Source organism: Mauremys mutica, chromosome 19, assembly GCF_020497125.1.
Source record: "Mauremys mutica isolate MM-2020 ecotype Southern chromosome 19, ASM2049712v1, whole genome shotgun sequence".
NCBI classification, from domain to species: Eukaryota; Metazoa; Chordata; order Testudines; family Geoemydidae; genus Mauremys; species Mauremys mutica.
In genome coordinates this window covers 2,284,688-2,311,150 of record NC_059090.1, presented here as the reverse complement: position 1 = coordinate 2,311,150, position 26,463 = coordinate 2,284,688, and the positions used below count along the sequence as shown (strand labels likewise).

Below are 26,463 nucleotides of genomic sequence, written 5' to 3'. Positions count from 1 at the left end.
GGATGGGGAGAGTGATAGGAAGTTGTCCTGGGAGAGTGGCCTCAAGCAACCCTGTGATCTGACAGCCCTCAAAGGGCCCTGGGTCAAAGTCTGGTGGAGCGGGAGAGCTCACGCTCCCCTACCAACAACCCCCCAGCAAGTCCTGGGTCTAAGCCCTGACCACTAGGTGATGCTCCCCTATCAGCTACCCATCAAGTGAGGATCGTTACACATGGTTTGTGAAACCATTCACTGACTTCAGAGGCCTGGCAAAGAAGGTTCAGTTACATGCTCAGTAGGTGTACAATGGTGGTAGAATGCGCATTTGGAAGGTTGAAGTCAAGGTGCTGCTGCCTTCAGAAACTATTTGGATGCCAGTGTTATGAATGCCAGCTGCATTATTGTGCTCTGCTGTGCACTGCACAATGTGTGCGAGATGAAAGGTGACCCGATTCACCGGGAGCGGTCTTAAGGCACTGTTGGATTGCAGGAATGTTACATGCAATCAGGAAAATGCACCTCTCACTATGAGGGTAGGCTCCAGGGACAGCAGTGATGGTCTGTGCACCCACATGATGTATTTGCAGGGTGCTAAGGATGATGGAAAATGAATTAGTATAGTTCCTCTACACTTATCCTCTTGATATTTAAGGCAATCTCATAATTTTTTGGGGACCTAATGTATGATTTTTGAATTCTTGAGGTTGGCCATACTCTTATTCATACAAATTAGGACAGGTTTTCTATTGCAATATTCATTGCAACAGGCTTCATGGGCACAGCAAAGCACGGGACAAAAGAACTGGCCATCACAGGCCTCTTCCAAGACTGGGGGCTGGCATTCCAAAATAAAGGGGGAAAGATTTTATCATTCTTACCATGGAGGCTGGACTAAGAACAATAGCTACTTGTTAATTTTCTCAGTTCCCCAAACCCCTCCACCTAAAGTACACTCACTCGCAAGGAGAGTCTCTCGTAGATTCGTGCATAGAAATTCATTCATTACGTTTTATTTATGACTATAACCATATGATCAAAGGGACAAGCTCCCACTTTGGTGACCCTAGTGGGGAAATGTATTTCAGTGGGGGGCACTAGATTCACACTTGGGTGACAGAGCAGAAAGTTGCCCTTATTCTCAAAGGTTTAGAGGAATGATAAGGGAGCCTTTGAGCTTCAGCAGGGAACTTTATGCTCCAAGTGTGGCAGCTCTGAGCAGGGAGCGATAATACAGGAGTGACTAGGCTCGTTTAACCCAGTGCCAGATGCTGCCGCACTCCTGATCTCGCTTCCTTCTCGTTCTCCTCCCAGGGTCCCATACACAATTACACAAGCCACACAGAGCAAAGAAGCACTTGTACAGGAAGTGAATCTCCCCTGGAGTTCTCTCTAGCTCGCACATAAACTGCATCAGCCCCCAGGCCCAGGGATGGACATGGCGACTCAGTTTACAGGGCCCCTCGTGTTCCATTAGGTTCCAGAGAATGGGCCAGATAAGTGCAATGGTTTCAGTGACCAGATCTGAGCATGTCCAGGATAGCTGGGATCCTGCTAATAGCGCCACCTGGTGGTGGAACTGCCCAGTGGTTTTTTGCTGCACTGGTAACAAAGCAGCCATGTGGCTCTTGGCCCAGGCGGGTTATGGAAACACCTGCATGCTACAGCACCCAGGAGCTAGGGGCTGGAAGAACAGATCAGGCCTGGTGGGGACAGGGAACACTATTGGAAGGGCTCCGGGGGTGAAAGCGCAATCCCCTCGTGCTCCAGTCAAAGGCACATGGTGCAAGGGCCCAGGGGACCCCCATAACAATGGGCCATACAAGCGCTGCAGTGACAGTCACTGACCCACACAGCAGAGTGCTAGGCTCCAGCTGCCCCCTCCCCCCCGCCCTGGAAGCCAGGTCGCGGCTGTCCCTGAGGGGCTGAGTCAGTCAAGGGGATGGCTGCTTGCCCTCAGGGAAGAGAGGAACTCCAGGCCTCTCCCCCCAGCATTCTGTTCCCAGGGCCCCACCAGCCCCGGGGACGATCCTCTGCATTTCCTAGGGTCATAGTTGGTTTCCTGGCCCTTGCCAGCATCACCAGGCCCAGTGCAGCTGGGCCCCTCCTGGCCTGAACAGGGTATCACAGAGGCCTGAAGGGCTTGTGCTCCCTACCTCCCAAAAGAAACAGAGTGCGGCCCAGCGCTGCTGGGCCGGCGTTCTGGGGAAAGGCCCAGCCCCATCTAGTCTGGGGTGGGGGTGATTAGTGCCATGTGGAGCTTACGGAGTTCAGCACCAAGCGGGGAACCCTCACTGCACAGTAGCCCAGTGCAAAGGGACTGTAGGCCTCCCCGGCAGTGCTCCTGCTCAGGGAGTCCCCCCCACAGCCACCTCTGTCAAGGGCAAGAGACAGTTTGGCCTGGCTCTTACTAAGCCTGTGCTGTTCCTCCCCCGGGGCTGGGCCCATCCAGGCCAAGGCAGGTTGGGACACAAACAAGCCTCTGGGCTTCCTGAATCAGTGCTGGCAGCCCAGCAGGTTTAGGAGCTGGGAGGCCCAAGGCCCTGTTCTGAATGCTGAGGTGAGTCAGGGGGTGGAGGTGTAACTCCCTCCCTGCCCCCCATGGGAGCTGGCCACGGCTCCACCGTGTGAGCCTGGCACGAGCCCCCTGGCATCGCCGCTCGCCCCCCCCCCGAATGTTCCTCCACGGCCCCGTAAGGGGACATGCCCCACAGGTTGAAACCCTCGGCTGCAGGTATTTTACCTCTCATAGCTGGTTCACGTACCCCATCACCACAGTGCCCGTGGCACCCTACCCCCCGCCAGTCTCAAAGTCGCCTAGAAATGAAGGTAGCTTGTTTAAATCATCAATAAAAATTGTACAATGGGCCTGTCTCAATACTGAGCCCTATGAAACGCCCCTTCTCCTGAGCCTGTCGGAGGGGCACCCCACATTCCAGCCCTTTACCTGTCTGAGTGCTGTAGCCTCGCGTCCAGGGGTACTGGCTGTGTGCGGCTTTAGGGAATTCTCTGGGCAGCCCAGATGACTGACACTTCCTATTATTTTATTTTATTAGCTGAGGGAAGCTGTCAGAGTGGGACCGTCATACTGGGTGCAGTACAGACACAGCCCCTCCGGCGAGCTCAGGGCCTGGCGTAAGGAAACGTGACAAATGGGCATTCCAGGCTGGCAGAGGGGGCAGGTGAAAAGAGAGCAAAGCCAGTGAGTCGATAGAGCCGGTGTTCTGCAGGGCTTTGAGTGGGGGCCAAAGAGCCTCGTGGTGGAGGAGGGGGAGGATGCCAGGAGGAGGATGACGTGGAGAGGAGGAATGAGGAGTCAGGTGGCAGCACGTGGAACCAATCGAATGCATTGGCAAGTTTTCTAGGAGCAAATAATTAAATTGTCAGTCAAAAATGTAGTTGGATGTTTGTACCCTTAACATGGGTGGGAGAGGAAGGCAAAGCCCTAGGGGAGTGAACTAGCCCTGGTTGGGATAGGAGGTCTCGGGGAGGGAGGGAATTGAGAGATCTCCATTGGGAGAAGTGTAAGTTAGGGGCCTGGGTGACTGTCATTTATTTCCTTTTCATTATATGGTTGGCTTTCATCATGTCCTTCCAGAGTTTGGGGTGGCAGGGATGCTGGTTTCATTCTGTTGTGATCCATGAGCACAGCAGGGATTGCTGCACTGGGTGAGCTGGTGCAGGTTGGCTTTGTTCTTTCTCCGCCAGTTTTGTGGGTTGCAGCAGATGCTCACAGTTGTTTCTCTTTTATTTTTCATTCCTTGTTTCCTTACTCTAGGAATTTTCCCCACTACACTCTCCACTGGCAAAGTCTCACTCCCATTTTGTAGGAACATAGGAATTCCAAGCCTAGCTCACAACTGAGGTCCATCTAATCCAGTGCCTTTGGCTGGCAATGGCCAGCACCGTGCTTCAGAGGAAGCAGCAGAAACCCCACAGTATCAGCTGCGGAATACTCTGTACCCATGACTGTGCCATCCTGATCCCTCAAAGTCAGAGATCGGCATCAGCCCTGAACCAGAAGGGTGTATCTCCTGGGGTTCTCTTTCTTCCAAAACGCTTCTTTTAGCATTAACTATTTTGACTCCGGATGCTCTTGTAATACAGATACACGTCTAGTCCTTTGAATCTTGCTAAATTCTTGGCTTCAATAACTTCCTGTGGCAGTGAGTTCCACAGTTTAACTATGTATTGTGTGAAAAAGTATTTCCTTTTCTCAGTTTTGAATTTGCTGCCTTTCAATATTATCGAATGTCCCCCTTGTTCTCGTTATGTGCTCTTAATCTATCATCTCTACACCATTAATTATTACATCTTTTTATTATGTCCCCAGTGTTGCCAACTCCAGTGACTTTTTTTTTTTGTGAGTCTCACAGTATTTGGTATTCTTAAAGGCCCAAGATCTAGAGTTGGTTAATTATGTGGGAATCTCAGCTTTCATTAAAAAGTACATTTCTAGCAGCCCTCCTGGTTGCCGAGAAAAGCTTGACAATGATCTTGGTGTAACCTAAAGCAGCGTCTTTCAAACTTCAGGTTGTGACCCCATACTGGGGTGCAGCATGTCAGGCACTGGGTCGCTCTGGTCAGCACCGCTGACCAGGACGTTAGATGTCCCGTTGGTGGTGCTGCCCAGCTAAGGCAGGCTAGTGCCTACCTGTTTCGACACCGCGCTGTACCCCGGAAGTGGCCAGCAGCTGGTCCAGCTTCTAGGCAGGGGGGCCACAGGGCTCCACACGCTGCCCCCGACTCGAGCACCGGCTCTGGGGAACTGGGGGGGGAGGAGGGCTGTGCCTGTAGGTGAGAGTTGTGCAAAGCCGCTTGCACGACTCTGCCTAGGAGCCGGACCTGCTGCCGGCCACTTCCAGGGCGCAGTGCAGTCCGTGGTGCCAGGACAGGCCGGAAGCCTGCCTCTGCGCCCCGGTTGTGCCGCTGACCAGGAGCCGCTGGAGGTAAATCCGCACCCCAATCCCTTGCCCCAGCTTTGAGCCCTCCAACCCAGAACCCCTTCCTGCACCCCAAACCCCTCATCCCTGGCCCCAGCCCAGAGCCTGCACTCCCAGCCCAGAGCCCCTCCTGCACCCCAAACCCCTCATCCCCAGCCCAGAACCTGTACCCCCAGCCCAGAGCCCTCACCCCCTCCTGCACCCCACCCTCTGCCCCAGTACTGAGCCTTCCCAACCCAGAACCCCTTCCTGTACCCCAAACCCCTCATCCCCGGCCCCACCCCGGAGCCTGAACCCCCAGCCCAGAGCCCCCTCCCACACTCTGAACCCCTCACCCCCAGCTACATTGCGTCGTGGGCATCAACAATTTTCTTCAACTGGGTCCCCAGAAAAAAAGTTTGAAAACCACTGATCTAAAGGCTCAGAAATCAACGGCTGTCAGGCAGGTTGCAAGTTATGGCAACTTCTCTGGCCAGAGTAGAGCCTGTACTGTCTATGCCTCTAGCTCCACCCCCAATATGCCCCCGGCATGAGGGCTTGTATCTTGCATGGGGGAGAGGCAGTGTCTGTGCTGGGGCACCCTCCCCCAGCTGGCTGGTTGCAGCAGCGTACGGGGCCAGGATTCATCCTCCTACTTTTAAGTTTGCAGAAGCTGCAGCCCTGAATGCCACAGAAGGCAAGGCCCTTGCAGCAGAACTTGCTGTGGATCACACAAGCCGCCTTTGCATGCAGCTATATTGACACTCCAAGTAGGGTTGCCAATTTTGGTTGGATGTATTCCTGGAGGTTTTATCACATGACATAATCTTTAATTAAAGATGAATCTTTTTAATTCCTGGACACTCCAGGACAATCCTGGAGGGTTGGCAACCCTCCCTCAGGTATGAGACTCTTGCCCAAATTCATAATCATCCTCATTCTTTGTGGTTCATTCACTGAACTGTCCCACTTATTTCCCTTACTCCGATGCCTTAGTGTGCTAAAAAAGCTTTTATTCTCCAGTGTCCTATGTATTTAGACATTTTTCTTGTTTCATAACATCTAAGCACCTCTCACACAATAATTTACCCACACCACACCGGGGGCGGGCAGGACGCACAGACAGGGAGCTGAGGTGCAGAGAGAGAGGATTACTTGACCAAGGTCACAGGAAGGCTGTAGTAAAGCCAAGGATTGAATTTAGCCAATTTCTTTACCACAAGACCATCCGTCCTTTCTACTCTCGGCAACGCAGTGACCTGAGAAGAGCCCTCCTGGGATGTCATTATGAGGAAAAATGGCTTAATTCACTGGTGGCCAGACACGAACCTGAGAGCCCTGGGTGGCCTGGCTGGATACCAGACACACACAGGGTGGTTCAGCGAGTTTGAGGTGGGAAACAGGCCCCTGTCGCGTATAACTCTGGCCAGGCAAGAGGCAGGATGTACATCTCGGACAATAGGCTGTTGTGCATTGGCCCCAGAACACATGCAGCTGTGCCTGCCCCAGAAGTTCCAGCGGTGCCCTTCTGTTCCTTACACCCCCTTCGTGTCCCTGCTCCTCCCCAGCTGGATAACAAACACTGGGGTTCTGTGGCCACAATGCAGGTGGGAGCCCACAAGCCACGGAGGTACCAGTGCTGCACCGGGGAGTTGTCTGTAGCTGCAGTTCGCATATCAGGGATGGAGTTGGTCCTAGTGGGTCTCTAGTGGTTTTGCCTCAGTGACTGACGTGGTTGCAAGCTCAAAGGCAATTTGGCTTTATACATGTGCTCTGTGTGGCCTTGGGCCCAGGAACCTGGGGAGGGAGGGAGGCCGCCTCTTAGATTAACTGCTTTTAACTGTCCTGGAGCACGTGACTAAAATCGCATGGAGGCAGAGTGGTTTAGTGGTCAAAGTAGGGGGAACCAGCCGTCAGGACTCCTGGGATCTACCCTTGGCTCTGCCAGTGACTCTGACTTTGGACAAGCCCCTACCTGGCTCTGTAACATGGGGGTGATGATAGCGACCTGGGTGGTTGGAAGAACTGAGAGTGGCAAAGCATGTTGGGACCTTTGGATGAACGGTTCCGATCGGAGCATGTGCTGCCTGTAGGGGATTGAGCCAGATGTTCCAGTTCCTGCTGGGACCCCTTGAGCTGACTCACCAGGGCATGGTAACTTGTGCTTTTCTACTCATCCCCCACCATCACTGCCGCTCTTGGGCACTCACCCCACTTAAGAAGCGTTGCCTCCAACTCCAGCCAAACAGCAAAGGCTGGTTAGCGAGTGCAAAGCTTAAAGAGCAGCAGGCTCCTGCCCTACCTCAGGCTTCATTAGCCCAGCTCTTGCTGTACTGGGCAATGCACTAGAGTTTGCTGCTTTGTGAAGGAGTTTCTAAGTGAGACCTGACCTGCAAAGGCACCTGCCCCGTCCCTGGGCTTGGCTCCTGCTGATGGAGACTCTCTCCCCATATGCTGTCTCGATGGCTGAGATCAGCAGGCATGGCCTGGTGCACTGGTTGTGGGCTGGGGGACGGCATTCTCGGGGCAGACCTGCCTGAGCCTGCTGGCCAGTGGTGTAAATCCCACCTGGTCACTGGACCAATAGCCTGACCCTGCTCAGCTCCTTGCATGTCGGCTCAGGGATCCCGCACATACCTAGACACTAGCAGGATGGACACTGGTTACAATAAAAACTGACACACCCATTGTGCTCAATGAGATCTGAGTTCCCTCCTCCTTTGTGCCCACAGTTCCACCCGCTGTCTCTGTGTAACACCAGTGAGGACGAGCACACCGGCTCCGGCTTTGTCACGATTGTCAAACTCGAGCGGCCCGATCGAGATCTGCACCCCTGTCTGTCATTGGCCAACAAGGTATGTGCATGAACACGCTGAACGGAAATGGCCTGGGCCATGGGGACTGAAGGGACAGGCAGAAATAAAGAGGAATGCAGGAGGGGTCTCTGTTCCCTTGGCAGGAGGACTGACCTGGTTTCTGTTCCCATCGGAGGGGCTCTGAGCCAGTGTGTTCCTGCACGTGGGAGCCCGGGTGGCCCTGGTATCCAAACTTCATAGCACATGGGACCGAACAGCCTTGTAAACGGTGTAACGTTTTCATAATCTGAGCCTTGGTTCTTCGGGACAGGTGACCCTTAGCCAGCATCACAAGAACCCCGCTGCTATCCACAGCTTACCCCTCCCCACCCGCTGCTGCCCTTCCACACATGCTGTGTGCTCTCCTGCCTGCTCCAGTCAGGTATATGTGCCCAACAGACGTCAGCCACAGCCACTAGGGCCACACTTCGCAGCTCAAGGGTTGTATTTTGCACCATTTATCCTGTGCACTGAATGAGGCAAGATCCCCCCCGGAAAACATAATCTGTGGCCCTGTAATGAAAGCTGGTATTGGGATTCTTTAGCAGAGAAAGGCAGAGCAAGACTCAGGCTGGAAGTTAAAGACAGACAAATCCAAGTTGGAAATAAGGCACATTGAGGGGGATTAACCTTTGGAACCAACTCGGGAAGGAAGTGGTGGATTCTGTTTGTTGGTGTCTTCAAATCCAAACTGGGCGCCTTTCTGGAAGATGCTTCAGCCAAACACAAACGATTGGGCCCTATCCAGGGGCAAGGGGGTGAAACGTGATGGCCTGTGCTAGATAGGAGGTCAGACCACATGCACTAGTGGTCCCCTCTGGCTTTAAACTCTGTGAATCCAGCATGCGCACGAGAGGGCAGCGTTAAGGCAGAACACAGAGCTTTATGGCAGCAGTGTCAGTGGTTCTGTCTGGAACCTTGACAGCCTCCTCACTTCGTTTTTTATACGGAATTTATTCTAATTTCACACTTGTGCGCGGCATCGCAGGCGAGCTTTCCAAGGTGAGTGAAAGGAAGGGCTGGCACAGAGAGCTTGCAATGTAGAGACGCCCTATTTTGACAAGTGTCTTTTGCAACCTCAGAATGGACTGTTTCCGTTCTGGGAGGGGCTCTGCTTAGCAACTTATTTCTCAGCCATTATGGGCCTAGCCCTGTCTCCCTTCCCCCCCCGCATGAGGCTGTACCATAGTCACCGAGGCGTCCCTCTGATTTCACTGGAGTAAGATACTGTCAGCAGCACTGGGCCTCTGATGTTTATAGCCTGTTTTCTGTAGTTTTTTTTACTCTCTCCTCAATGATTAGTGTCTGTTATGATGTTCTCCACTGTGAGAGGGGGAATTACACGTTTCTGCTCCTCACATGCTCAGCTGAGGAGTTGGGTGCTGCCCCTTTTCTTTCCTGCTTGGCCTCTTTCAGTGGGTCCTTTGCCACTAGGCACCGAGTATCTTGTAGCCATGCAGAGAACACCTCTTGGCTTCAGTGGGACTGAGCAGGCATCTCAGCGCTCGGAGGGGTCAGGCCCAATGCTCCCTGAGTCTGGCCAGGCAGGGCTCAGAGCTTTGGTCATGGAACCTATCTAGGGGTACGTCTACACTACGGGATTATACCGATTTTACAGAAACTGGTTTTTTAAACAGATTGTATAAAGTCGAGTGCGCGCGGCCACACTAAGCACATTAATTCGGCGGTGTGCGTCCATGTACCGAGGCTAGCGTCGATTTCCAGAGCGTTGCACTGTGGGTAGCTATCCCATAGCTATCCCATAGTTCCCGCAGTGTCCCCTGCCCCTTGGAATTCTGGGTTGAGATCCCAGTGCCTGATGGGGCAAAAAACATTGTCGCGGGTGGTTCTGGGTACAGCCTCACCCCTCCCTCCGTGAAAGCAGCAGCAGCCAACCGTTTCGCGCCTTTTTTCCTGGGTGAACTGTGCAGACGCCATAGCACAGCAAGCATGGACCCTGCTCAGCTCAAGACAGCAATCATGGACGTTGTAAACACCTCGCGCATTCTCGTGCACTCAATGCTGAACCGGGACCTGCAAAGCCAGGCGAGGAGGCGGCAGCTACGGCAGCGCGGCGAGGAGAGTGATGAGGACATGGACACAGAATTCTCTCAAACCGTGGGCCCCTGCGCTTTGGAGATCCTGCTGGTAATGGGGCAGGTTCTAGCCATTGAACGCCGATTTTGGGCCCGGGAAACAAGCACAGACTGGTGGGACCGCATAGTTTTGCAGGTTTGGGACGATTCGCAGTGGCTGCGAAACTTTCGCATGCAGAAGGGTACTTTCATGGAACTTTGTGACTTGCTTTCCCCTGCCCTGAAGTGCCAGAATACAAAGATGAGAGCAGCCCTCACAGTTGAGAAGCGAGTGGCAATAGCTCTCTGGAAGCTTGCAACGCCAGACAGCTACCGGTCAGTCGGGAATCAATTTGGAGTGGGCAAATCTACTGTGGGGGCTGCTGTGATGCAAGTAGCCAAAGCAATCACTAAGCTGCTGCTACGAAAGGTAGTGACTCTGGGAAATGTGCAGGTCATAGTGGATGGCGTTGCTGCAATGGGATTCCCTAACTGTGGTGGGGCGATAGATGGAACCCATATCCCTATCTTGGCACTGGAGCACCAGGCCACCCAGTATGTAAACCGCAAGGGATACTTTTCAATGGTGCTGCAAGCACTGGTGGATCACAAGAGACGTTTCACCACGTGGGATGGCCAGGAAGGGTTCATGACGCTCACGTCTTCAGGAACACTACTCTGTTTAAACGGCTGCAGCAAGGGAATTACTTCCCAGACCAGAAAATAACAGTTGGGGATGTTGAAATGCCTGTCGTTATCCTGGGGGACCCAGCCTACCCCTTAATGGCATGGCTCATGAAGCCATACACAGGCAGCCTGGACAGTAGTCAGGAGCTGTTCAACTACAGGCTGAGCAAGTGCAGAATGGTGGTAGAATGTGCATTTGGCCATTTAAAGGCGCGCTGGAGCACATTACTGACTTGCTCATACCTCAGCCAAACCAATGTCCCCTTTGTTATTGCTGCTTGCTGTGTGCTCCACAATCTCTGTGAGAGTAAGGGGGAGACCTTTATGGCGGGGTGGGAGGCTGAGGCAAATCACCTGGCTGCTGATTACGCGCAGCCAGACTCCAGGGCGATTAGAAGAGCACACCAGGAAGGGGTGCGCATCAGAGAAACTTTGAAAACGAGTTTCATCACCGGCCAGGGTAGGGTGTGACTGCTGTGTTTGTTTCCCCTTGATGAACCCCCACCCCCCTTGATTGACTCATTCCCTGTAAGCAACCCACCCTCCCCCTTCGATTACAGCTTGCTTAAGGAAATAAAGTCACTATCGTTTAAAAATCATGTATTCTTTATTAATTCATTATAAAAAGAGGGAGAGAACTGACAAGGTAGCCCGGATGTGGTTTGGGAGGAGGATAGGAGGGAAGGAAAAGGCCACTAAAAAAATTTCACAATAATGACAGCCTTTTGGTTGGGCTGTCCACGGGGGTGGAGTGGGTGGGTGCACGGAGCCTCCCCCCACGCGTTCTTACACGTCTGGGTGAGGAGGATGTGGAACATGGTGAGGGTGGTTATACAGGGGCTACAGCGGCACTCTGTGATCCTGCTGCTGTTCCTGAAGCTCCACCAGATGCCGGAGCATGTCAGTTTGATCACGCAGCAGCCCCAGCGTTGCATCATGCCTCCTCTGATCTTCCTGCCACCACCTCTCATCTCGAGCGTCCCTCCTGTCCTCACGTTCACTGGCATCTTTCCTGTAATTTGATACGACGTCCTTCCACTCATTCAGATGAGCTCTTTCATTGCGGGTCACTTCCATGATTTCTGAGAACATTTTGTCTTGCGTCTCTTTTTTCCGCCGCCTTATCTGAGCTAGCCTTCGGGATGGAGTAGGGAGGCTTGAAAAATTTGCAGCTGCATGAGGGAGGGAAAAAAGGGAGAGAAGTATTTAAAAAGATACATTTTACAGAACAATGCTTACACTCTTTCACGGTGAACAACACAATTCACCTTACATACCACATGTGATTTCACTACAAGGTCGCATTTTACATCTTCATATTGAGTGCCTGCGCCTCTGGTATTGGAGATCTCACAGACGCAGGTCCGGGCAGCAGAATTCGGCTTGCATGCAGTCATGGTAAGCCATTGTCTTTCGGCTTCTGCAGCCTTCATATATCCAGCGCCCTCCTTTACCAAATAGCAAGCAAAGCCTGTTCAGTGCTGCTTCGTTTCTGTTAACATGCAGCAGCAGCAGAAACCACCCCCCTCATCCAATTCTCTGGGATGATCGCTTTACCCCTCCCCCCACCGCGTGGCTGGTAGCAAGGAAGATCCCTGCTAGCAGAACGCGAAAAAGCTCAGCGCCAATCCCTCCCCGCCCCTGCTTGGCTACCTGCAAGGAAGGATTTCTTTTAAGCAACAGGCAAACAGCCCAGTAGGAATGCCCATCTCTGTCCCCTTAATTAAATTCCTGAATTTCAACCAGGTTACCATGAACGATATCACTCTCCTGAGGATAACACAGCGAGATAAAGAGCGGATGTTGCTTGAATACCAGCAAACACCGGGACCATACGCTGCCCGGCTTTGTCATGCAATGACACCAGATTACTTGCTACATGCATGGCGTGGTCAAGTGTCCTACCATGGAGGACGGAATAAGGCTGCCCTGCCCAGAAACCTTCTGCAAAGGCTTTTGGAGTACCTCCAGGAGAGCTTCATGGAGATGTCCCTGGAGGATTTCCGCTCCATCCCCAGACATGTTAACAGACTTTTCCAATAACTCTACTGGCCACGAATACATCCCAAGTCCTCAGGGCAAATTAATCATTAAAAACGCTTGCTTTTAAACCATGTCTTATATTTACAAGGTACACTCACCAGAGGTCCCTTCCATGGCTTCATTGTGTGGGATAGTGGCTTGGGAGGGCTGGGAGGCTAATTCCGTCAGGGTGAGAAAAAGCTCCTGGCTGTTGGGGAGAACGGAGTGCTGTGTGCTCTCTGCAAGCTCATCCTCCTCTTCCTCCTCATCTTCCCTGTCCGCAGAATCCTCAGGCATGGCTGCGATTACCACCCCCACCTCGGAATCCACGGACAGGGGTGGGGTAGTGGTGGCGGACCCCCCGAGAATTGCATGCAGCTCAGCGTAGAAGTGGCATGTTTTCGGCCCTGCCCCGGACCTTCCGTTTGCTTCTTTGGTTTTCTGGTAGGCTTGTCTGAGCTCTTTACCTTTCACACGGCACTGTACTGAGTCCCTGGTGTGGCCTCTCTGCATCATGGCCTTGGAAATTTTTTCAAATGTTTTTTCATTTCGTCTTTTGGAACGGAGTTCTGTTAGCACGGAATCCTCTCCCCATACAGCGATCAGATCCAGTACCTCCCATGCAGTCCATGCTGGAGCTCTTTTTCGATTCTCAGGAGACTGCATTGTTACCTGTGCTGATGAGTTCTCCACACCGGCCAAACAGGAAATGAAATTCAAAAGTTTGCGGGGCTTCTCCTGTCTACCTGGCCAGTGCATCTGAGTTCAGATTGCTGTCCAGAGCAGTCACAATGGTGCACTGTGGGATACCGCCCGGAGGCCAAAACTGTCGAATTGCCACCACACTAACCCTAATCCGACATGGCAATACCGATTTCAGCGCTACTCCTCTCGTCGGGGAGGAGTACAGAAACCGGTTTAAAGAGCCCTTTATATCGATATAAGGGGCCTCGTTGTGTGGACGGGTGCAGCGTTAAATCGGTTTAACGCTGCTAAAATCGGTTTAAACGCGTAGTGTAGACCAGGCCTAGGATAGAAGGAAGACCCACACTGGTAAGTGATGCAAGCTGTGGCAGCCAAGTCCTATGTCCAGTTAGTGCAACTAATGTGATGGATCTTTGCAACAGAGGAGAATGTAACAGATTTTTTTCTGCCCCCAGTTTACCCAGGGCAAATGTCCATCATCCTGGATCCCTCTTCTGCTAGTGAGCAGTGTGCCTCCCCCCTGATGTTTGTCTATATTTTCATATATATTGTATTCTGTGGTGTAACTGCAATCGAAGTGTATATTTTTTATTATACATATTTGCACTGTAAAAATGATAAACACAAGAAATAGTATTTTTAATTCACCTCACACAAGTATTGTAGTGCAATCTCTTTATCGTGAAAGTGCAACTTACAAATGTAGATTTTTTTTTTGTTACATAACTGCACTCAAAACCAAAACAATTTAAAACTTCAGAGCCTACAAGTCCACTCAGTCCTACTTCTTGTTCAGCCAATTGCTCAAACAAGTTTGTTTACATTTACAGTAGATGCTGCTGCCCTCTTCTTACTTACAGTGTCGCCAGAAAGTGAGAACAGGTGTTCTCAGGGCACTTTTGTAGCCAGCATTGCAAGGTATTTACGTGCGAGATGCTAAACATTCATATGCCCCTTCATGCTTCGGACACCATTCCAGAGGACATGCTTCCATGCTGGTGATGCTTGTTTTAAAAAAAAAAAATGTGTTAATTAAATTTGTGACTGAACCCCTTGGGGGAAAATTGTATGTACCCTGCTCTGTTTTACCTGCATTCTGCCATATATTTCATGTTATAGCAGTCTTCGATGATGACTCAGCATGTTGTTCATTTTAAGAACACTTTCACTGCAGATTTGACAAAACGCAAAGAAAGTACCAATGTGAGATTTCTAAAGATAGCTACAGCACTCAACCCAAGGATTAAGAATCTGAAGTGCCTTCCAAAATCTGAGAGGGACGAGGTGTGGAGCATGCTTTCAGAAGTCTTAAAAGAGCAACAGTCAGTCCAATGTGGGAACTACAGAACCCAAACCACCAAAAAAGAAAATCAACCTTTTGCTGGTGGCATCTGACTCAGAAGATGAAAATGAACTTGTGTTGGTCTGCGCTGCTTTGGATTGTTATTGAGCCGAACCTGTCATCAGCATGGACACCTGTCCCCTAGAATGGTGGTTGAAGCATGAAAGGAGATGAATCTTTAGTGTATCTGGTATGTAAATATCTTGCAATGCTGGCTACAGCAGTGCCATGAGAATGCTTGTTCTCACTTTCAGGTGACATTGTAAACAAGAAGTGGGCAGCTTTATCTCCTGTAAATGTAAACAAACTTGTTTGTCTGAGTGATTGGCTGAACAAGAAGTAGAACTGAGTGGACTTGTACGCTCTAAATTTTTACATTGTTTTATTTTTGAGTGCAGTTTTTTCTGTACATAATTCTACATTTGTAAGTTCAACTTTCATGATAAAGAGATTGCACGACTGTACTTGTCTTAGGTGAATTGAAAAATACTATTTCTTTTGTTTTTTACAGTGCAAATAGTTGTAATAAAAAAATATAAAGTGAGCACTGTACACTTTGTATTCTGTGTTGTAACTGAAATCAATATATTTGAAAATGTAGAAAACATCCAAAACTATTTACATAAATGGAATTCTATTATTGTTTAACCGTGCAATTAATCGCGATTAATTTTTTCAATCGCTTGCCAGCCTTAGCAACAGATCAGCGTTCTGTTGCTGGCTCTGGCATAGCCTGTCTGTGGGACTTTGGGGAAGTTGCATGGGGCTGCATTTTAAATGCATTTAGAGCCAGATTGAAGTGGTCAGCACCCACGGCCAGACCTGGAATGTCAAGTGCCCAGCTCCCATTTAGGCACCTAAATAAAAGGATTTTAAAGTGTTCAACACCCAGCAGCTCCCGTTGTGATACTTGTGAAAATTTTGCCTTAAGAGAACGACGGGCTGAGCCTTTGTGAAAATCTGTCCCTGTTGTGGGTGCGGAGCACTTCTGACCATTCTGGCCGTAATCCTCCGTGCCTTAGTTCCCATCTGTGTAAGGGGGTCAGAGCAGCGGCGGGAGGCTGAGCTGGGCAATGTTTGCAAGGCACAGAGAATGAAAGCTGCAGTCCAGTCTCTCCCATCAGATGAACACTTCCTTTGGAAGCTGAAATCCCTTCCCCTAGGTAAGGGCTGTGCCCACAGCGCTGGCTTTTGCTGAGCCTTTGGACGGGAACAGTAGTTGTGGCGCTCAGCGATCAGGTGGGGAATGACTGCACAGGCAAATTGAGCAATGTGGCACTGCCCAGTAATGTACTCATTCTTCCTGTCCCGTTACTGAGCCTTTCTGTCTGTGTCATGGTGATAACATTCCTGAAGCAACTGCAACTCTGCTTTCTTTACCATTACTAGGACTCGGTAAGTGCAGTGCCCAGCGTAGAGTCACTCGCATCTGTTGCAAACACTGTTTTTGTAAGTCCCCTTGTGGCGCTGGCTTAGTACCTGGCTGATGGGAAAACAGGAGCGGGGACCTCCAGTCGTTTCTGTCGCCTGGGCTCATCTCATGGTGCTGCTGGGAGGTGCCCGACTCCTCCTCCTCCTCCTCCTGGGGTGCTAAGAATAAAGCTGCTTAGCTGGGCCTACAGTGAGACAAGGGGCTACCCACAGTAAGGCCGTGACTACCACACCTGACTCACAAATAATTCAAACTCACACAAGCAAACAGGTTAAAGACATTAACTAGGAACGATATAGGAGGCTCTGATTACAGAGAAATAGCCAGTCAGTACAATATTAATGGATTTAACTGATGAGCTGTCTCAATAATGCTTGTTAATTACTGAACGCGATGCTGGCAAGGGCGCTAGGTCATGTGACCACACCCTCCCCAGTGTTCCTATCCACCAGTGTCTCCCCCTCTGCTCTGTCTGACCCCCACGTCCCAGGTACCTGGGGGTGCACATGGGGACTTGCTGTAGGCCTGGGAGGAGATGCTGTTAGAACAGGGCCCGTGCAACCACTTAGGTAAACTAGGCGGCCAGTGAGGGCACCTAAAAGCCCGCTCAGGCGAGGAGGTGGAGTGGAGTGGAGGTGAGCTGGGGGGGAGGGCGTGGGGAGGGCCACCCGCAGTAACGGGGGGGGGGCGCACAGGGGAACCGCTCCCCGCCCCAGATCACCTCCACTCTGCCTCCTCCGCTGAGCACACAGCCCAGCTCTAAGTCTGCTCAAGCCTGGGAGGGGAGGAGAATTAGAGCGGCGCCGGCGTGCTCAGCGGAGGAGAGCTGGGGTGGGGTCCCCGGGCCGGGTTAGCTGCCGTGGAGGGGAGACTCCGTGGGGGTGGGGGTTAGCTGCCGTGGGGGGTTGGGGAGCTCCTCAGGAGGGTGGGGCAGGTGGACGGGGTTAGCTGCTATGGGGGGGTGGCGGGGGTTAGCTGGGGGGGGGGGGGGGTTGCGCAAGGTGGAAGTTTCGCCTAGGGCGCAAAACTTCCTTGCACCGGCCCTGCGTTAGAAACACACTTGATCATCCAGGGACCTGGCAGTGCAGGTCTTGTCCTGTTGCAGATGCCATGTACTGCCGGGTGCAAGATTAAGCCCTAACGACCAATCTAACTGTACTCCAGGGGACTCCCGCAGGTGCCTTTTCTGGCTGAGCGGTCAGGAGAGCGGTGCAGGCCAGAATGCCCTCCCCGGGGATCGCTGGAGAGGGACTAGCCGCCCACTCCCTCCCTGAACGGTGCTGACAGTCTGTAAAGCTTGGAACTCGTGGGCTCAGTTGCAGGCAGGTCTGGTCTCTGGATCCAAATCCCGAGCCGCTGTGGCTGCAGGCGGTGGCCGGAGAGCTGGGCCGTGTCCTGGGGCTGGTAGGCTGTGGCAGGAGAAGCGGATTGTCCCGCCTGAGGCCGGTCTGCAGGCCGGTGTTACAGACAGGCCAGGTGCGGGGCCTGGAGCGCTGTGCTGGCCCGCGGCCGGGAGACCCCCTATAATGCCGAGCCATTCGCGCCTCCTTTGGCTTTCCCGGCACCTGTCTGCCTGGCTGGCTTCTGCCCTCTCGTTGGCTGCTGGGGATTGCTGTGGTCTCCCCTCCTCCCATTGGTTGGGGGGGGGCTGCCAGGGTGACTGGGGGGGTCATAGCCCCCTCCCCTTCCCTCCTGCTGCCAGGGGACGTCAGCCATGCTGGGCTCTGTCAGAGCCCACAGGGGCCACAGGGAATGACTCTTCTCGTGAGGCACCGCTCCATTTGGGGGCTACATTTTGCTTTCAGGACTGGATTTGACTAGGGCTGGACTTTGCCTGAGATGCTGCTTGACCAGTTAACACGACTGTCACAAACGTCATCCCACTCTCCCTGTGCAGGTCTGAAACCTCACTCCTGGCACTTGTCAGTGACAAGGGCTCTCACAACGTGGGGCCCTGAACCAAAGAAGCCCAACGACGAGTGTAGCTCAGCCCTGTAGTATGGGCAGATACACAGCAGCGCTCAGTAAATGAGGTTTTAGTTCCTCACCCCTTTCACTCTGCTGGCAGGGGTCACGTCTCTGTGCACCACTCAGGCTGTGCCTCCTCAGCTCCCTCAGGCCCTTCGCTGGCTTCCAAGTCAGGGCCGAGCACTCAGCCAGCAGCCAGCAGGCTCTGCCCAACTCCACCCCACAGCGCTGTCCACACATCTCCCTGCTCTACAGTCCTCCCAAGCTTCAGTCTTGATCGCTCTCTTCCCCTTCATCCCAGATGTAGAGTCCCTGCATGCCGCTGATGGAGCCGCCTCCTGCTCTGTATTCAACACACCTCCTCTCGCTCCACAGGACTCCTTGTGCTGGGACGTGGGAAGCATCGAGTCGGTGCTGGGGTGCTGCTGTCTGAGGAAGGGGCTCTCGCTTTTGTTTCCTGTGGTGGCGCATTGCAGATATAATTGCAGCACTATATAAATGATGATAAGAATAGCCCTTTGTAAAATGTTATCATAACCTCCACCCTCGCTGTCACCAAGCCAAGCAATACACAATCAGCCCTTTCAGTCTGGCCCTGTGAGTCACTCCTTCCAGCCACCTGATCCCTCCCGCTGCTCTTCTCTGAACTCCTTCCAGTAATGAGGCATCCAAACCTGAAAATCAATAGCCAGGGTGATTAAGATGCACAGGGAGAGTTAATTGAAGAGTTGAGCAGATACTGTGAGGAATTATTTACCTGCCCCTTTGCTGCACTTGTGTTTGCAGCCGGTCTTGTGTGTTTCTTTTCTGTGATGGTGGGTGAGTTTTTGTTCCAAGGATGGCTGCAGAAAGCCAGAAGTTCAGGACTATTCCTGCCAGTATGGATTTGCATCCAAAGTGACTAGAAATCAGGCCATTCCGTCATGGAAACCAGCAATGGAATGTGGCCGCAGGGACCAATCACATGGCCTGGCTAACAAACTGCCAGCACTCCAACAGTAAGCTGCAGCCAATGATTTGTGAGAAGCCCGTTGACCTAAGAGTTTGCAGCAAAGATTTGTCAAATGATTTTGAATAACAAACAAATGCCCAACAATCACCTTTGCCAGAGAAGCTATTTGTCAAGAATCATTTGCCCAGCTCCGGTTGCTTCTTCCAGCTCCTCTGTCTTTAACAGGAGAAAATCCTTGTAAAAGCGATTGCTATCCAGCGCATGCTGACTGGTTCCCACTGGGTGACATTCACTACCTGAAAGTCCTGTTTGTCCTCAGGTCCTGGCAAACTTTGAGGCTCCTTTGATGACTCCGCTCCCTGATCCTGCTCTGAGCCTCTTATTCCACCGCCCAGTTTCCCAATCTGGTTCTACCAAACCCTAGAGCTCCCAGTCCCTTCTCTGATCCTCAACCCTAATCCCCTGGCCTCTGATTTGCCACCTTAGTTCCCAACCTTTCGCCTAGCCCTGCTCTCCAGAGTCCCTGCAGCCCAAGCAGGAGAGAAGGGAGGGACGTGTGTGCCTGGCAGGAGGAAGAGGGAGCTGAACATGCACACTCTCTGTAACATCCCCTTTTGGGTTGGGGAATGCCTCTTACTTCGGGCAGCCACGGGGCAGGAGTGCTGCCTTTGATCTTACAGCTGGGAAGCTCTGGCTCTGACCTCTGGCCCCTCAGCTAGAGGCACACACTGTAATTGTGAAGCCTGTTGTAGCAATTCTGGCAGATACGTGCTTGCACACGCTCTCCCAAGGACGCTCAGATCAAAGCACCCCGCGTGAGTAAGATCATCCCCGCTCTGCACTTTGTTCACCTTCCTTCCTTCCTCCTTCCTTCCTTCCTTCCACAAGAGGCAGCCATTAACTACTTCTCTGCCAAAAACCGCTCCGAGGCTGGCAGGGAACAGCTCCAAGGGGTGTCAAAGGCCCTGGGACAATGGCCTCTAATTGCTGAGGCTGGTGGCCTGGCTCTGTCAGTCCTGGGGGAAGTGCAGCCTGCGTGCAGTGAGCAGAGAGGCTGGTGCAGCAGTGCTCAAAGTGTTTTGGGACAAGCGGCAGGTCTAGCATACTCTGGCAGCAGCCGCTTTGTAAGACTGTGCCGAGAGCATGCCCCTTACTGACCTGACTTGAGTTTTAAATGATATTTTTGCCAGATCTGCAATCCCAGTGTCTCCTTCCCCCGCACACACTTTAAGTCCTGCTGTGCAGTCTGTGTAGCAAGCACTCACCAACCCACAAAGCACCAGAGGACCAAAGCTTGCATCCCAATGGGAGCCCTGTCCCTCCTGTAGCATCACCTACAACTCCACCCTCCTGGCCAGTGGACAAACCACCCACCCAAAGCCCAGAAATGTTCAAGACATCAGAGCAAAACCTATAAACCTACAATACCTGGGGAATTCCACATCCCAACCCCCCGCAAGCTGATTGGTACAGCTCCCTGCACAGAACTATTGCGATAATAGAGCCCTCACCAGAGTGACATATGCGAAGTTAAAGCCAACTCTCACCAGGTGACCACAAACTAGATCTGGAAACTGGGAGACACAAAGCAGTGTCAGAACCGTGTAGACGGTCACATTGGAGCCAGCACGTTGTGAGAGATGATTTTGCCCTTAGCACGGATAAGGACGGGCTGGTTTGAAAATATGCTAGATGGTCTAGGCTAACCCTTGGGGGTAAAGCGACAGCAGAGATGACATCACATTATGAGGCAACGTCCCATTTGGTCAGCAATGCACGCTCCAGGCAATGGAGGCAGGGAACCACATCTCAAGTGCAGGGTGAAGCCTTGGTCTAGGCAGAGCCTACCCACTGCAGGCAGAGCCTAGCAAGGTCTGTGTCTGTTACTCTTTGGTGACACATTGTCATGCAATAGAACCCTATTGAACTCAGTGCTAGGACCACCCAACAGGGTTAATGTATGTGTGTGAGACCTTCCCACACCTTCACACATGTCTGAATTCTCCCTGCCCCCTCCAAGTTGTGTGTGTTGCATCCCCCCATGTGTGCATGCCCCATTTGTAAGGGCTGGAGCAGAGGGTGTCCTTTAGCCCCTGACTAGTGACACGTTGCTGGGGTATTTACCAGGAATCTAGATTGGCAAAGCAATTTGGACTCTATCAGTTTCAAGAAAACTGAAGTGCTTTACCAGCTTGCTCTAGCAAAAATGTATTCTGCTCCCGAAATCACAATGGCTGACACACTGCTTAATGCTGTAGAAAAGTTTTGCTATCTTGGCAGCACTTTATCCGATACTGCTATGATCAATGATGAAATGACGCAGTGCATTTCTAAAGCCAGTTCTGCCTATGGTCGACTTAGTCTCCACCTGTGGCATGTGAGAGGCATTCAACTTTACATCAAGATGAGTGTCTATTGTGCAGTTGTGTTAAGCTCTCTTCTCTATGGCTGTGAAACATGGACACTCTAAAGCAGGAGCGACTAGAGAGTTTTCATATGCACTGTTTGCATCTCATCTGTAACATGAAGTGGTTGGACAGGATACCATGCATCAAAGTCCTGGACCAGTGCTGTGTCACTAGCGTTGAATCTCTAATCGTACAGACACAACTTTGCTGGGTTGGTCACCTCATATGTATGGACGATACACAACTCCCCAAAGCCAGATCTTATGGACAGTTGTGAACGGGAGCACATATGCTGGGAGGCCAACAAAAATGATATATGGACCCTCTTAAAGCTGGTTAAGTTGACCCGAATACATGGGAAGCTGCTGCTGCTGCTGACAGATCAGAATGGCGGCAGACCTCTTGGTCTGTGGTTAAAGCCATCGAGAACAGCAGAACAGAAAGAGCCAAAGAGAAGCGTCAGTGAAGAAAGCAGGCTGTGGCAAAAACACATGGCCATGTCTGCCCTGTGTGTGGACACATCTTGGATTCCTCATTGTTTTACATTTGCACAGGAAGAACCATTGAAACAAACTGACTCTCATATAACGAGGAGTCCTTGTGGCACCTTAGAGACTAACACATTTATTCGGGCATCAGCTTTTGTGGGCTAAAACCCACTTCATCAGATGCATGGAGTGGAAAATACAGAGGCAGGTATAAATACACAGCACATGAAAAGATGGGAGTTGCCTTACCAAGTGGGGGGTTAGTGCTAACGAGGCAATACAATTAAGGCGGAAGTGGGCTATTCTCAACAGTTGACAAGAAGGGGTGAATATCAAGGGGGGGAGTCACTTTTGTAGTGCTAATGAGGCCAGTGTAATCAAGGTGGCTCATTTCAAACAGTTGACAAGAAGGTGTATCAGCAGGGGGAAATTAGTTCTTGTAGTGACCCATCCACTCCCAGTCTTTACTCAGGCCTAATTTGATGCTGTCCAGTTTGCAAATTAATTCCAGTTCTGCAGTTTCTCATTGGAGTCTGTTTTTGAAGCTATTTTGTTGAAGAATTGCCACTTTTAGGTCTGTTATTGAGTGACCAGAGAGACTGAAGTGTTCTCCTACTGGTATTTGAATGTTATGATTCCTGATGTCAGATTTGTGTCCATTTATTCTTTTGCGTAGAGACTGTCCGGTTTGGCCAATGTACATGCCAGAGGGGCATTGCTGGCACATGATGGCATATATCAGAGACTCCAACACCACCTTTTGCCAGGGATCCCACTTGGTTTGCTCAGGTGCTCAGAGCCAGAGGCCCACGTTGCACTCAGCCAGGGTTCAGTTCCCAGGAGGCTGGAGATCTCATTCTGTGCTTCAAAATACAGCATGGAGAAGCCTAGTGCAGGGTAATGCAGGAGCCAGAGACACTCAGCTGTCTGGGTGGGAGAAAGGTTAGTGAGCGGTGGCTGACGACAGCACAAGGTGGTGGAACAAGATGCGGGAGAGAGTGAGATTGGACCTACCAGTAGGCATGAGGGGGTCATTAGCAGGATAGTATTTTTTCAGCTGCCAGGTCACTGGCTAAAGTAACCTCACTCCGTTCAGTCTCAAAGGGGGGAGAGGTGTGACAAAGTGGGGTTCTCCTCCTTATTATGTTGTATGTGAGCTTATGTGAGTCTTACTGTTTTGCATGGATACTGTGTGTGCCTCAGTTCCCCTGTGTGTTACACCAGTGCTTAGGTGGTGGGAATAGGGGTGTGACTTTTGCTGAGACCCTTGGGGGCAGGTGAGGTGGCTCCAGCTGCGATGGCGGATGCCCTTCGTAACCTGAGAACCAGGAGCGGGGGTGCGACCAGGTGACACTTTGCCCAGGAAGTGAGACAAAAGACTGGAGGAGAGGCAACGGGTGTGTCGGGGGCTGGACAGCCAGAAGTAAGTCACTCTGGGCTGGCTTCAGGCCCAGGGGGAAGGCCAGAGCACTGGCTCTGGGCTCCCCTCCCCCAAAGATGGACGTCACTGAATGCTCCTGCTTTCTGTGCTAACAAATCCTGTTCTATGCTGTCTTCCTGTCGACTAATAAACCTTCTGTTTTACACGCTGGCTGAGAGTCACAGCTGACTGTGAAGTTGGGGTGCAGGCCCCTTTGGCTTCCCCAGAGTCCCGTCCAGGCCGGCTCGCTGCGGGAAGCGCACAGTGAGAACAGGGCGGCTGAATGCTCCAAGGTCAGATGCAGGAAGGCCCAAGCCATATAGGCTTCTTGTCCTGGCGACAGCTCAGGGAGAGGAGGCATGTTACCCCACAGTCCTGACTGGCTTCATTCAGAGCATTGCTCCGGAGCCTCCGTGACAACGGGTGTGGGTGGGCAATCGTGTCACACACTGCGAGGGTAAGTTATGGGGGTCTCTGTAACGCTGCATTGGGCAGAGTCAAGGCCACAATGCCCTCCACAGGCCAGTGTCAGTGGTGCTTCTCCGGAAAGTAGGGGAGAGCGGTTCTGAGGGGCAGGGAATGACCAGTTACCACATCGCCTTAGGCCTGTGTGCACTGAGACAGACGCCTCCTGCCTGCTGCTGAGAAGGACTCTGGAGCCAAGTGTTGGGGAAGGAGCTCAGTGAGAAACCAGAGGCGATATCTAGTCCCTTCTGCGATCTCCCCCGCCCCGAAATCAGCAACCTCTGCACTGCGACACTCCTCCAAACCAGCAACCGCTGCACTGCGACACTCCTCCGAACCAGCAACCTCTGCACTGCAACACTCCTCTGAACCAGCAACCTCTGCACTGCAACCCCCCAAACCAGCAACCTCTGCACTGCGACACTCCACCAAACCAGCAACATTTGCACTGCGACACTCCTCCAAACCAGCAACCTCTGCACTGCGATCCCCCCAAAACCAGCAACCACTGCACTGCAATCCCCCCAAATCAGCAACCTCTGTGCTGCAACACTTCTCTGAACCAGCAACCTCTGCACTGCAACCCCCCAAACCAGCAACCTCTGCACTGCGATCCCCCCAAATCACCAACCTCTGCACTGCAACCCCCCAAACCAGCAACCTCTGCACTGCGATCCCCCCAAATCACCAACCTCTGCACTGCAACCCCCCAAACCAGCAATCTCTGCACTGCGACACTCCTCTGAACCAGCAACCTCTGCACTGCGACACTCCTCCAAACCAGCAACCTCTGCACTGCAATCCCCCCCAAACCAGCAACCTCTGCACTGCGACACTCCTCTGAACCAGCAACCTCTGCACTGCAATCCCCCCCAAACCAGCAACCACTGCACTGCGACACTCCTCTGAACCAGCAACCTCTGCACTGCAACCCTCCAAACCAGCAACCTCTGCACTGCGACACTCCTCTGAACCAGCAACCTCTGCCCTGCGATCTCCTCCTGCCCTGCGATCCCCCCAAAACAGCAAGTGCCTGACTGCCCTCCCCCCAATCAGAAATCTCTGCACTGGAATCCCCCCAAACCAACAGCCTCCCACACTATGACCCTCCACAACCAGCAACGTCTGCACTTTGCTCCTGCCCCTGCCCCTCAATCCAGCACAGCTTAACCTCCCCATTGTCCCTCGCCCCCCAGCTGTGTCCCAGGCGATGCCACTCGGTGCTTTGTGACTGTGAGGCACTACTGGGCTCCCAAGGCAGGGCCCCTCCTTCCATTCCAGGGGTGCTATTGGGCAGTGCCTGGAGACATCAGAGGGAGCCACTGAAACCTCAGCGCCTTGCTCCGTCTCCCGCTCTCTAGCTCGGCCCTGCAGCCGCCTGGGAGTGAGCTCGCCATGTAGGCGGAGTGAGACCTTACACCCAGCTACAACCAGCCAAACTGACTGAGCACCTTGAGTTACAGTTCTTGGGTAACATTCCCATTCCAAGAGCGCAGCCAGTAACACCACCTCTTAGCTGCCGGGAAATGCAGGGAGGGGACCCTGAAGAGCTCTCAATGCCTCTGTACCAGATCCCGCTGGCTAGTCCAAAGCAGCCTCCCTCCACTCTGCCATATGGACACTGCTCCCTGATGGTGTCTTGCTGCTCTCCTTCCTCGTGCTCGGCACCACACTCTCCCCGCGCGCTCGGAGATGGAGCCCTCGCTGGGGCTTTCCTTCCTGCTCCCTCGGGGGTAGGGCAGTTCCCTATTCCTCCAGCTCACCTGGTCCCCTCTCAGGCACAGCGGGCAGGAGGTGGACGTGTCTGAGAGTCTCTTTTCTTCTCTTTCTCCTGTCTAGGGTACGACCCCCATCACCACAGTACACGAGTGCTTCACCGGCTTTAGTGAGTGTATCCAGCTGGCCCCTGGGAGCAGGGCAAAGCTGGTACCTGCTGCACAGCTAGCCACTAAGGCCCAGAGCAGCTAGTGACTTGCTCAAGGTCACACACGGCCTCTATGGCAGAGTCAGAGCTTGAACCCAGGTCCTGGGCTAGTGCCCTAACCACTGCACCATCCTGCCTCCCGTCTGTCGCTCTTTGGAAGCTGAAACGCCCCATTGATCTTTTCATTTGCAATAACCCTGATCCAGTTCCCCTTTGTTTTGTGGGATAAATGAGGCTTTCTATATAGAAGAGGGGAAAGCAAGTGGATTCACATCCTATCACTATATTTGCACCATGTAAGCCTGCAGGATGTAAACCCAGCTCAGCACTGAGGGGGGTGGGGATGTGCTGGACTGAAAGTGTGTGTGATGAGACTCAGTGTGCAAGGAAACATGTGTCTGTGCATGCAGACGTGTGTGTAAGTGTAGGTGTATACATGTATATGTGTGTGTGCATGTGTACAGACACAGGCATGTCTTTGTGTGTGTGCATGCCTGCCGATGTGTGTGTATATGTGTAAGTGTATGTGTGTACATGCACATGTGTACAGACACAGGCATGGCTGTGTGTGCGTGTGTGTGTGAGTGAGTGGGTGTCGTGAGCACGGTTCTAAGTATTAACGAATGAATGTGTGCATGGATACGTAAACATGACAATGTCTGGGTACATGTACATGTGTGTTTCACGTGTTTGCACACGTGCTGTGATGATGCCTAAGTGAGTGTGTTTGTGTGTATAATTGTGTGTGCATTGGACACTGTGTACTGTAGTGTAATGGTACATTTTGTGTTGATGCAAACGTGGGACTGGGCACGAAGGAGA

At 52.2% G+C, this 26,463-nt stretch overlaps 1 protein-coding gene across 4 annotated transcripts in view; it reads left to right on the top strand.

The window, feature by feature from the left end:
* RNF43 (ring finger protein 43) overlaps nt 1-26,463 on the top strand; it is a 116,101-nt gene that overhangs the window by 56,907 nt on the left and 32,731 nt on the right. For all 4 annotated transcript variants that reach the window (XM_044994331.1, XM_044994333.1, XM_044994332.1 and 1 more), the window contains exon 2: nt 7,631-7,753. In XM_044994331.1, coding sequence (XP_044850266.1) covers nt 7,631-7,753 — 123 coding nt within the window. The remainder of the gene's footprint in view (nt 1-7,630; nt 7,754-26,463) is intronic.